The sequence below is a fragment of the Amaranthus tricolor genome, chromosome 4 (genome assembly GCF_026212465.1).
Source record: "Amaranthus tricolor cultivar Red isolate AtriRed21 chromosome 4, ASM2621246v1, whole genome shotgun sequence".
NCBI classification, from domain to species: Eukaryota; Viridiplantae; Streptophyta; class Magnoliopsida; order Caryophyllales; family Amaranthaceae; genus Amaranthus; species Amaranthus tricolor.
The window spans coordinates 30,468,876-30,480,785 of NC_080050.1; the positions used below are offsets into that span (position 1 = coordinate 30,468,876).

Below are 11,910 nucleotides of genomic sequence, written 5' to 3' on the forward strand. Positions count from 1 at the left end.
AAAACTTTGCAGAATGGAATGTTTTAATTTTATTGATGTTATATAAATAGCCCGCCTAAATAGTTTTATTGATGTTAATGATTAAATAGCCCGCCTAGCTCAGTGGTAGAGCGCAATATTTGGGTTATAATACCCCACCACTCTACATGGGTGGTTAGCATTCTTAATCAAAGGGTGATTGTGGTCGTGGGTTCGATTCCCACGGTGGGCAATATTTTTCGTTATTTATTATAATTGAGATGAAATTCGATTCTCAAATAAATTTTTTGTTTTTTTCGGTGTAACTTCTTCAACTAAGGCTTTTTATTGCCTAGTCATGAAGATTATTGGGAAAAAATAATAGTTAGTTTGAAAATAAGATTATACCACCAACTTTGATGAACAATTCGACTATTAATGTTTACTAGTATATCAGTTATTTAATTATATATTTTTTAATCGATTTATTATTTGACTATATATAATTTTCTTCTAGTATATTGATTGTTTAGCTAATTTGAGCTTTATGCTCTAAGTAATTTTATTAATTGTAACAAAAACTCGTCTAGCTCAGGAGCACAACACCTTGATATATTACCAAATTACTCCACATGAGTGATTAGCAATTAAACTAAGATTCCGATATTATTTAAAAAAACAAAAAAAAAAAAGATTTCGTTAAGTCGTGGCTTCAAACTCTACAGTGGGCAAATTTTTCTATTTTATTTATGGAAAAGTTAATAACCTTTGACACTTTAATATTATTGATATCGATAACTTTAAAAAAATCTATATGGTAAAATAAAATGTAACAAATTGACGTGATTTTGTTTGACCATATACATTAGTTAACCTTCAAAAGCATATAATTATACTATATTTTTAATGACATTTAATTTCCGTTTTAATATAGTTTTTGCATAGAAACCAAATACATAGAGGATCTATATTGCTTTGTACTACCTAGTAATTGGTACCTATCAAATAAAGAAACTATTTTCATTATTTCATCATTTTTAATCGTTTTTTAATATTCTTTGGTAATTAGTATAAAATAGAAAAAATTCTAAATGATAGCACTTTTTAATATTATTTCATCATAAAATATTAATGGTAACACTTTTTAAAAAAAATTCCACATAATAAGGTCTAACATTTGCGTTTAAATTTTTCGTAACTTTAAACACACCAAAATGTTAGTCCACCGTTACCATCTATTTTCGAGAACAACAAGCTAGCATTTCAATTGTCTCTGACCTTTTCAGTTCATTCAAAGTGTGAGTGCTATACCCAGCCACTGATCTCCTTCGAGTATCATTACATTCTCAGCCCCTCTCCTTCGACTTGTCTCCGGCCAGCTTGCAACTACTGTGACCTGCCATCTCCTTCGAAGCTTCACAGGTATGGCTTCTTCCTTCTCCTGCTTCCTTCTTGTTCTATTGTCTTTGTCGTGCGATTTTAGGCTTTTTTTGTTGTTGTTTGCAACTTAGGGTTTTGATAATGGAGTTTTGATTTGTTGTTAGTAATAGAATTATTTTGGGTCGAAAATTAGGGCAAAATTAGGGCTTTATTAATTTGTTATTGGTTGAATTCTAATAACAAAATTAGGGCTTTTGGTAATGGAGTGTTGAATTGTTGGTTGAATTGGTTTAATTGGTCGAAAACTAGCAATATTAGGGTCGAAACTATGGCAATTGTGTTGAATTGTTGGACTTTTAATTTGAATTGTTGTATTTAATTTGTTATTGATTTGTTGATTGGTTGAATTCAATAAATTAGGGCTTTTTTTGTTTTTCTTCCTTATTTTCTTATAATTCTCATTTTTAAATTGCAGAATGCCTGAACATATGGTCTTATGTTTTAAGTGGTTGTCTGTTGAAGTAGATTTGGATGTAAATGATAAGGATAAAGTAAATTTGTTGGATTTGATAATGAATTGGGAAGATGAGTGCATTAAAACTAACAAGCTTATTTCTAAAAATCCCTCATTTGCGTATGTTTGGAAGATAGAATCATGTTAAACTTAATTGTGATCAAGACCTAATGACCATGTTTGAGAGGTTCAATGACAATGAAATGATTTTTATTTGGGTTGGTGTTAAAATCAGTTAGGAGTCTTAGGGATTTTGCAAGTGTCACAAAATCCTATACCACTTAAAACCATTCCCGCAAAAGAGAAATTGCCAATTAGGAGAAAGGATTTGCAAGAGTTTGAGATAATATTCCCTTTGAATGACCACAATGAGGTTCAACATGATATTGCTGTGATGAATGCTACACAGGATAAGTGGCATGACATGAAAGTAAAGTCATCATTAAAAGCTTTTGAAAATATTGTAAGGGTAACTATGGTAAGGATGGCCACAAGAAAGGAGAAGAGTGAAAACTGGATAGACACTAATTTCTGTTCTAATATAGTGAAGAGAGTGAAGTCCCTGATTTCAGACTCTAAGAACATGTAAGGCTTTCAATTCTGGTGATGGATTTTATGAGATTAAAGATGGTAAGTCCACCTTTTTTGTGAGCTTAAATGACAGAACATGCATGTGCAACGCATGGCAACTCACTGGGATCCCTTGCAAGCATGCTGTGAGGGCCATTCTACATTCAAGCCAAGATCCCATAAGGTTTTGCAGTGATTGGTACAGTTGCAAAATGTACAAGCAAGCATATGCAAGCACTATTAAATCTATTCCAGACCCTGAGAGTTGGCCAGAAATGCAGTTCCCACTAATTAAGCCACCAGTGATGAAGAGAGCAATTAGAAGAACTGCATAGAACAGAAAGAGGGATGCAAACGAAGAACGAAAGGGGAAAAGGTCTAAGACTGTGAAGTGTAGGAGATGCAAGGAGTTTGGACACAATGTGAAGACTTGCAAGGATGGATTGAAGGCTAACCAAAAAAAGGATAAAAGGACGATTTCTACGCCGTCATCTTCAAAAGCATCCTAAATATAATTATGTAAATACGTCTTAATGCTAGATATGCAACTTTGAACTTTGATAATAGTAGTTTTTGAACTTTGAACATATGTACTAGTTCTTGAAGTGTACTTTTTGAACTTTATAATGCTAATTAAGTAAATATGTATTAGTGCTTGGAAAGCACCTTTTGAACTATTAAAATGCACCTTTTGAGCTTATGAAATACATCGTTTGAATTATTTAATTATTAGTGTTTGCCTACTTACCTTTTAAACTTTATAATGCCAACAATTTGAATGAAAACAAAATTATTACTAACATTTATGGGCGTTAATGAATTAAACGGTGAATTAAACATTAAATTGGTGAATTAAACATTAAAATTGTAAATTGAACAAAAACTGGATGCTACCATGTGGAAAAAACTTACAAAATAATGAATCAAACGGAATTTAACAAGAACTTAACGGAAAATGCTACGACAATTAGTTTGTGCATAAATTGGATGCTACCATGTGGAATTTTCTTAAAAAAGTGCTACCACTGGTATTTCCTGAAAACTGAATGCTACCATGTGGAATTTCCTTATAAAAATATGACATAATCCTATTTTTACAAATCTTAAATTATAGAATAAATTTATCTACGTGTAAAAAACAAAGAATTAAACTTTACCATATAGAAATTACTTAAATATTTATTTATCGTTTTAAATTTAATTTACTCCTTTGATATATAACAAATTATTCAAGATAGGTCATTAAATAATCAATAGTGCTTATTGTGTAGCTTTATTAAGTATCATAATCAAAGCATGTAGTTGATGAAGTCAAAGAAGGTAAGCATTATCCTGGTCCTGTTGTAGCATGCTGAAAAAGAAGAAATAACTTGAGCATGCCACAATCAAATCCACTCTCAAGTCTTGATTGCAATATGGACCATAGTCCATATCCGTTAACCATTATTCCCTATATACTAATTAATTTTTATCTTTTTCAAAATGATATAAATATTAATTTGTAGTTCATAAATAGACTTATATAATAGATCAGATAAGGATTGAGTCGGATTCAAGTAAAAATGAGCGAAATTAGGTGGGACTCAAACAAAAAAAGACTCAAATGGGTCAAACTCGCTCCAATCCCAACAGAAAAGTTTATAATTTTGTGCTTTAAATTTCATGGAGTAAACATGTCTTGTTGAGATAAATGACTTATGTTTAATTACTTGCTTTTGTCAATTATAATAAGACTATTAACTATTATAAGTCTAGTAATTTATCATAATTCAAGCATAAATGAATAATAGAGGTCAGTTTAAAGCTTATATAACACCTAATAATAGCCTGCTTCATTTATGTAAATTAAAATAGGCTCTTCAAAGCCCATTTCATTTAAAGTTTACATATTTAAGGGTTGGATTCGGACCCTTAACCCTTTGCCCTTAACCCTTTGCACAACTTTATTTGTGAATAGGATAAATAAATAAATAATAAGTGAGATGAATTAAATATGTAAATGGAATTAAAAGAAAGCATAAATTTATGAAGAAGATTAAAAAATAATTGTGAGAATCATTATCAAAAGATAAAAAATGTACAAAATAAGTAGAACAACCTAAAATAAAAATTAAGTGCAAATTAAAAGACAAAAAAAAAAGTAAATGAGCATCGCTCACGCAACTTGTTCAATTGAACCCTCGGTTTTTACCGCATTGTCTTGTAATGACAATAATAATATTTAAAAATAGCTACAATATCAATAAAATGGTTGCAAAATTAAAATGGGGTAATAAAATCATAAATCATCCTAAAGTTCTATTTAAGTTAGCATTCTTGTTACAGCTAGTGTCTTAAGACGTATCTCAAGTTCAACCTATTAAAAGATTAATGTTTATTTACGTATTCTTAATGCCTATTTACATTATCATTAGTGCTTATTTATCGTATCCTTAATGTCTACTTTCAATATCTTAAATGTCTACTTACATCATTTTTAATGCTTATTTACAATATTTTAAAAATACTTCCTTTATTCACCCAATGTATTCCATTTGACTTTTTACCATTTTTAGGTGGTCAAATAGGATCACATGTAAAAGAAAAAAATTTAATATTTTTAAATTTTAATAGAGGTAAAGTGGGGTTAGTAAGTGTAAAAGTGTGAAAAAGTTAAATTTATTAAAAGTAAATTGGTAAAGTGGACATGCCTAAAATAAAAATGAAACATTTACGGTGACTTAACTAAATAAGAAAATAAGACACTTAAGATAAATAAAAAAAAAGTATATAATAAGTCAGCCCATTTAAAAATGGTATAGACCGTTTCTATAAAATATTTATGGTGTAGTCATGGAGATCAAATAGAAGCCAAAAAGTTAATGCTGGTTTGAAAGGGAGACTCTACTAATAGTAAGAAAAAAGTCATGCTTAACAAATTCAAAGCTCTTTATACAAGTCAACAATAAGTTTAGATATAATATGAATGTTAAATATAATCATAGTATTACTATGTTTTTATACGATTAAATAAGTATTTAAATATTACTTAAAATATAAAGACATTAATAATGTCAAAAAGTAACTTTTTTTTTAGATGTTAGGGACTCATGGAATACATCGTAACATTTTTAAACGAAGCAAATGTTAAAAAAAATAGTAGATATAAAAATTTAAATTTACTAGTTTATGAAAAGATCGCGAGAATACTCTTTTAAATAGCACAAATGTATTAAGAAAATAATGGATATGAAAATTTTAAATATTGTTAATTTAAGAAAATAATAAAATTAATTTATTTAATATGACCTTTCAACAAGCTAAAAAGATGACTTAAATAAAAAGAGTAATTAATTACCATTTTTTTTGTTATTTTTAACTTGCCGACACATTTTTTTTAATAAATATTAAACAAAAATATTTAATGTTATAACTTATCTTGTTTGATATCGTCTACTATAAGACGAGTTTATATAATCACCCAATTTTTTTAATTAATCATTTGAAATTATAAATAATTATTTTAATACAATAAATATATACATATTATCTCAATAAAAATGATTTCATTGTTAATTTAAAAATTTATATTAGTTTTATCAAATATCTTGCAAAATAACTTGCTCATTCATAAATCAATAACATGCCTTATGTTATGTTATTAACTGCTGCTTCCTTGTTTCCCACTCCAACTAATGAACTCACTCCCTACCAGCTTGTGGTTGGCATCTTTAAGAAACAAGAGTTGTTGGAAGATCTCTTCTTATTCTAGAAATCACATTTAATTGTTTGTTTTTTTTTTTTTTTTTTTTCACTTTCACAAGAACCCTTTCTCTATTTCTCTCAAATTTACATCTGATCTATTAACTTATTATCACCAAATCTGCTCCAATGGAGTATGAAATTCTGCTTCTGGGTTCACTTACATTGATTTATCTACTTGCTTTACTTTACTGGGTTTTCCTTAAAGACTTGATTAATGGTCTTAATTTGAGCTCATTTGGGCAAGTTAAGAAGTTTTACACTAGGGTTTCAAGTTATGGTGATGTAACTTTAATGGGTAATGGAAAAGGCTCAATCTTTAGATCAATAAATGGAAATTTAGCTGTTGGGTCTTTCATTATTTTCTTTTTAGCTTTGATTGGTGCATATTGGTTTCTTTTTAGAGATTTAAAGCCTAATTCTTTAGATCAGGGTTTTAGTATTTCTGGTCCTAATGATGCAACTGGTCAATGTAATGTGTTTGATGGGAAATGGGTCCCACATGATGGGTATCCTCTGTATAATGCATCTGATTGCCCATTTGCTGAACTAGGGTTTAATTGTTTAGCAAATGGGAGAAATGATAAAGCTTATTTGAAATGGAGATGGAAACCTAAGAACTGTGAAATTCCAAGTTTTGATGCAGAAGCTCTTTTGAAATATCTTAGGAACAAAAGGGTTGTTTTTGTTGGTGATTCATTGACTAGAACACAATGGGAATCATTTATTTGTATGCTTATGTCCGGGGGTGTAGACAAAAGATTTGTCTATGAAATTAATCAAAATAAGATTTCTAAGGAAATTAGGTTTTTGAATGTAAGGTTTGATTCCTATAACTTCACAGTCGAGTTCTACCGGTCTACTTATCTTGTTTGGCAAACTACTCCACCGAAACGAGCCCCTAAGAGAGTCAAATCGACGCTTAGACTTGATAAAATGGATAATGTGAATGAAGAATGGATTAATTCAGATGTCTTGATATTCAATACTGGACATTGGTGGACAAAGACTAAGCTTTTCGAAACGTAAGTTGGTGAGATCTTGTTTGTTCGTTTTTATTAAGAGTGATTATCAATTTGATTATAGATTTCATTTGTTTGCTCCTCTTTGGCTGCTAATATTTATTGAATATGTTGGCTTTGATGATTGTTGTATTTGCACATGTTGAAACTAAGACTATAGCAATGACTATTGGAGAGAAAATAAATTTATGGACTTATATTAGTGAATGATGATAACTTAATACTTCATTGAATAATGAGAAGATTTGAAATTAATCTTTTCGAGTCGAGGTTCCTCTTTAGTATCATGTTTGACTGCAGAAATTACTATTGATTTTTGTAGAGAGGACTAGGGCTTTGCTTCAATTGATACAATTGTGGTATGAAAAGCATGTTCACTAGACAAAAGGGATAAGTGATCATAGGGACATTAACCAATAAATTTGTAATTGGGCTTGTACGCTACAAAAGCCGCATAAGAGGAGTGTTGTATGCATACAAACCCAGTGAGGTTCGATCCTAAAACCAATTTTTTGTATTAGGAGGAGTAGCACATCAAGTATATATGATAGTCAACCTCTCTCTAATTCTTCAATGTGGGATCACAAGTAGGTTAGTATATTGATTGAATCTCCGTTGAGGTTCTAACTATAAAGGGTGTTTCAACCAACCTCTGCTTGTCTTAGGTGAGGCTCTTATATCCTAAGACAATTTAAATTGGAGATGATTGAGTGGCTTCTTGGTTCTTTGATTCTGAGTGGCACTGAAAAGTGAGTTTAAATTCTTTTTTTCCTTGCACCCATGCAAAAGAGGGACAAGTCCAAATAAAAACTACAAAAATTAAACTATGTGTAAATTAAAAGTTTCCAAGCCACCCTTCCGATGTATGTTCCAAGCAGTTTTCCTAACTCCAGACGTCAAACTTGTAAGATTGGAAGCTTATCATTCTGCCGAGCTCCCCTTTTGGCCAAAGAAATCTGTGGCTCGGTTTGCTTCATAGTAGCGCAGTGCTCCACAAGTACGGCTCGCTCTTACAATCAAATCATTCATCCCTATAATCCTTCTGATGAAGAATTAGCATACATGTGAAGTTGTCCATCCTTACGATAGCTTTTCTGTCTCCTAATTGCCAAACTAAATGTAAACCCCTTGCCATATCCATAAATTCAGCTCTCAAAGCTGAACAAGAACCAAAGTGCGCAGTGAAGACTGACTTCAGAGTACAGACCACTACTTGCATCCCATATCAGCCCTGGTCCCTGCATTCCTGCGTACCATTGTATTATTCAAAGCCACCCTTATTTCTGCTTCCTCTTTACAATTCATTTCCCATCCAATCTTCTCTAATTAAAGCTTGTTTGAATTCTTCTGCTCTAGACCGAAGGCTGGAGATAGGATGATGTGTGATCTCAGAACGCTGGCCGAAAAGCCGAAAAGCCACCATACAGTTATTGAGAATAGGATTGGTCATTCAACTTCGACTCTAAACTCTTTTCCCCTCTAACATATCTATATTGCACCTCCCATTACAATATTTGCTTTTTAACACTTGACCCAAGCACATTCAGTTCTACTAACCTTAATTTCGTAAGAAAGACCATTTTCTTTAGGTTTCCGAATTATTACCTAAATAGTAGGTGTATTTTCCTCATCTCATCATTTTCACCCCACAGGATGGTCCTCATTTCCTTATCTATTTCATCACCAATTGCACGTGGGAATTTTGTTGATTGGTTGGTATTGTTCTTTTTGCAAGGGAAGGCACTTAGTTTTCCATCCTACTTCCTTACAATCAACCATTGCACGCTAGTGTTGAAGGTAGTCTTAGTACCTAACCATCAATTGTAGGCATGCCTAGATGATATCAAAGCCTGTTGTGAGGGATATCTAGAGCAGTACTCATCTTTTCTTGGACATACTTCGACAAATAAACTCCAGATTTAGCATAAATCACCTTCTCTCCGTACGCTAAGCAAAATATATCGTGGACTTCCTTAATAACTTGGCTTATTCAAAAGAAGCTTGCGTCTTTGTGCAAGCATAATCAAATTTCATACAAAAAATAAATTTTGGAGAAGAGACTCTTGTTGACTTAAATGCTTTCCTCTTATCTCTATTTTCAATAGTTTCCACCTTTTCTTTCATGACATCATGAAAATTCATTTTTGTTCTAGAACATTGGTATATTCTCGATAGTGCCAAAAATTTATTGATCTCTGGTTTCAGATTATAATAGATAGTAAAATATATATGTGTAGTTCTTATCTATGTAAAGTTAGTAAGATGTTTACTATTAAGGGTTAATCGGAACAACCTCTTTATTATACAAGGACAAGGTTGCACAAATCAACTATATGTTTTTGCATCATTGGAAAAAAGCCTAATATTTGATTTATTTTAGAAGAATTCTATTTATCCTATTGGCCCTTGTATATTGGATTGCTTCTTACTTGTTTTATTCACACAGGGGTACATATTTTCAGGTTGGTACATCACTAAAACTGGGGATGCCAGTATCTAAAGCTTTGACTAAGGCACTTGAAACCTGGGCATCATGGGTTGAATCAAAGATAAACCATAATAAGACCCATGTCTTCTTTCGTACATTTGAAGCTTCACATTGGAGGTGAGTATCACTTTAAGCTTTATTTCAGGTTTTGTTTTAGCGAGTTTGCTCTTTACCCTTCGTTTTTCTTTGATCATTATAGAGCATTTATGTACCGCGGATGCCATTCCTTATTTTTTGTACTACCTCCGTTTCAGTAACTTTGCCCCGTTTGATTCTCTAACACTATTTGCATCTCACTCTTAATTTGTTTTTTATTCTTAATCTATAAGTTAAAACATGGTCAAGTGGGATCTTGTTTGATTCGTCTCAACGCAAGCATTATTAACATCAACTTTTTATAATTTTTAGTTATCCACCATTAGAAATATTAAGATTTCAATATATATTTTGGCAAACGTGCGCAAATGAAATGGAACAAAGTCATTGAAATGGAGGAAGTAACACTTAGTAGAGATAAAGGTAGGCTAAAGATGGCCTCTTATGAGTTAAGGAAAATATGGAGTATTGGGATTTGTAGGAGCATATGACAATATATAAGAATGAATGGAGGAGGTGATATGTGGACGATCATTGGAAATAATTTTCTTAGTTGTAAATTAAAAACAAGACCAAATAAAGTATGATTTTTGTTACCGAAATCTCTCACGTTGACTAGTTTTGGTTCATGTAGGCAACACTTTGGCATCGTTGTGTATTCTTTCAATGAAATTAGAATTTTCATCGTTTGAAAATGGAATTAATCATCAAGATTGATTTCATAGATCTTGATAATAACACTTCTGTACTTAATTGTTCTTTTGAAGTTTATAATTCGAGCTCTATCTCTTACGTCCCGATAGTAAAAAATCGATCAGTCTTAAGTATTAATGTTTTTGATCATTACAGCGGTCGTAATCGAAATAAATGCAAATTGAGTCGAAGACCGATGTTGACAACTCAGGGCAAAGACAGAAGCCCTGTTTCTGACGTGATATTGCGGGTTATCAAGAGTATGTCTGCACCAGTTACCGCTCTCCATGTTACTCCGATGGGAGCATATCGTAGCGACGCACATGTGGGCACATACGGTGACAATCCTTCAGTGCCCGATTGTAGTCATTGGTGTCTGCCTGGGTTGCCCGATATGTGGAATGAAATTCTATTCACATACCTTCTGCACAAAGATGAAATTTCCCGTCAACAAATTTCAAAGTGAATACCGGTAAGTACTAAGTTGCGACTTTTTTTCTCGTATTTCTTGTTTTGTGAGTAATTAATGTAGAATGCAATTTATAAAATACAATAATCTGAATTCTGATTTTCTCGATATTGTGTTTGATCGTAAAAAGTGAAGCAACACGCATTGAATTTTCGGACAAACATCATTGGAAGTTGTTTCGATCTCAGATGAATAGTTGATGAAAATGCATGAGCGAGGATGTTTATACACGGATCATAGAAAAAGTTCGAACATATAGCATGTCAAAAAACTGTTCAGTCTTCAGTATTCGGTGATTTATTTCGTCATCAGGATGTTTAACTGTAATTCAATGTTAACTTGAGACGTGTATGGCGTGCTAGAAGCCTAGAAGCTCCGGAATGATGTTACAAGTATCCTCAGCTGGATCCGTTGTATGTACTTATGTATGTATGTATGTAAATTCCTGGTGATAATCTTTAAAGTGTAGTTGAATACTTGCTCTTTCAATATACTTGAATTCTTGCTGATACTTTCATCTTGTAAGAAGTTCTTTTTGATAGAGCCAAATTTGTTACTGCATAAATTTTGATGAACTTTTTAGCTCTACATCAATATTGTTGAGTTATTTAAAGTACTCTTTTTTTGTCAATATATATTATTTCATAATATTTTCCGAAAAATTGTTTCTGGCATAGTATAATAAGAAAAATTAGTTTGAAAATATTAATAGAAATACCCCCTCTGAACCAATTTAGTTGTCCCATTTTTTTATTTGGCAAAGTCTTTTTAGTTGTCCCATTTTTATTTTTGTCTATCTTTTTTTTACCTAAATATCCTTAGTTCACACACGTAATTATGAATATACCCTCATATACCTTACTTACCCAACTAACTTCACTATTTACCCTCCACTACTTACCCTTCATTATTTACCTTTTTTAATGGACCCCACACCATCCTTAATAACTGTGCCCAAGCAAATGGGACATCTAAATTG

General features: G+C 31.7%; 1 protein-coding gene, 1 long non-coding RNA gene and 1 other non-coding gene across 4 annotated transcripts; all 3 read left to right on the forward strand.

Annotated features, from left to right (window-relative positions):
* The first annotated feature begins 88 nt into the window (after positions 1-88).
* On the forward strand, positions 89-211 carry TRNAQ-UUG (transfer RNA glutamine (anticodon UUG)). Its single transcript has 2 exons — positions 89-124; positions 178-211. It is a non-coding gene; the product is annotated as a tRNA-Gln (tRNA).
* Positions 212-978: 767 nt separating this feature from the next.
* LOC130811137 (uncharacterized) lies at positions 979-3,145 on the forward strand. The gene is made up of 2 exons (XR_009041121.1): positions 979-1,380; positions 1,814-3,145. It is a non-coding gene; the product is annotated as an uncharacterized LOC130811137 (long non-coding RNA).
* Positions 3,146-6,026: 2,881 nt separating this feature from the next.
* LOC130810990 (protein trichome berefringence-like 7) lies at positions 6,027-11,517 on the forward strand. 2 transcript variants are annotated; one of them, XM_057677111.1, is made up of 4 exons: positions 6,027-7,188; positions 9,632-9,790; positions 10,619-10,934; positions 11,067-11,517. In XM_057677111.1, the coding sequence occupies exons 1-3, from the start codon at positions 6,293-6,295 to the stop codon at positions 10,926-10,928; spliced, it is 1,365 nt and encodes a 454-aa protein (XP_057533094.1). In that variant the 5' UTR covers positions 6,027-6,292; the 3' UTR covers positions 10,929-10,934; positions 11,067-11,517. The 2 variants fall into 2 exon arrangements, with proteins under 2 accessions (XP_057533094.1, XP_057533093.1); XM_057677110.1 differs by having other exon boundaries at positions 6,028-7,188; positions 11,062-11,517.
* Positions 11,518-11,910: the final 393 nt, after the last annotated feature.

Excerpts from the sequence above, each read along its gene's own strand:
- LOC130810990 (XM_057677111.1), top strand. The coding sequence starts at position 6,293 with ATGGAGTATGAAATTCTGCTTCTGGGTTCACTTACATTGATTTATCTA. Across the intron at positions 7,189-9,631 it reads AAGACTAAGCTTTTCGAAAC|GGGTACATATTTTCAGGTTG; the intron begins GTAAGTTGGTGA and ends TTATTCACACAG. Across the intron at positions 9,791-10,618 it reads TTTGAAGCTTCACATTGGAG|CGGTCGTAATCGAAATAAAT; the intron begins GTGAGTATCACT and ends TGATCATTACAG.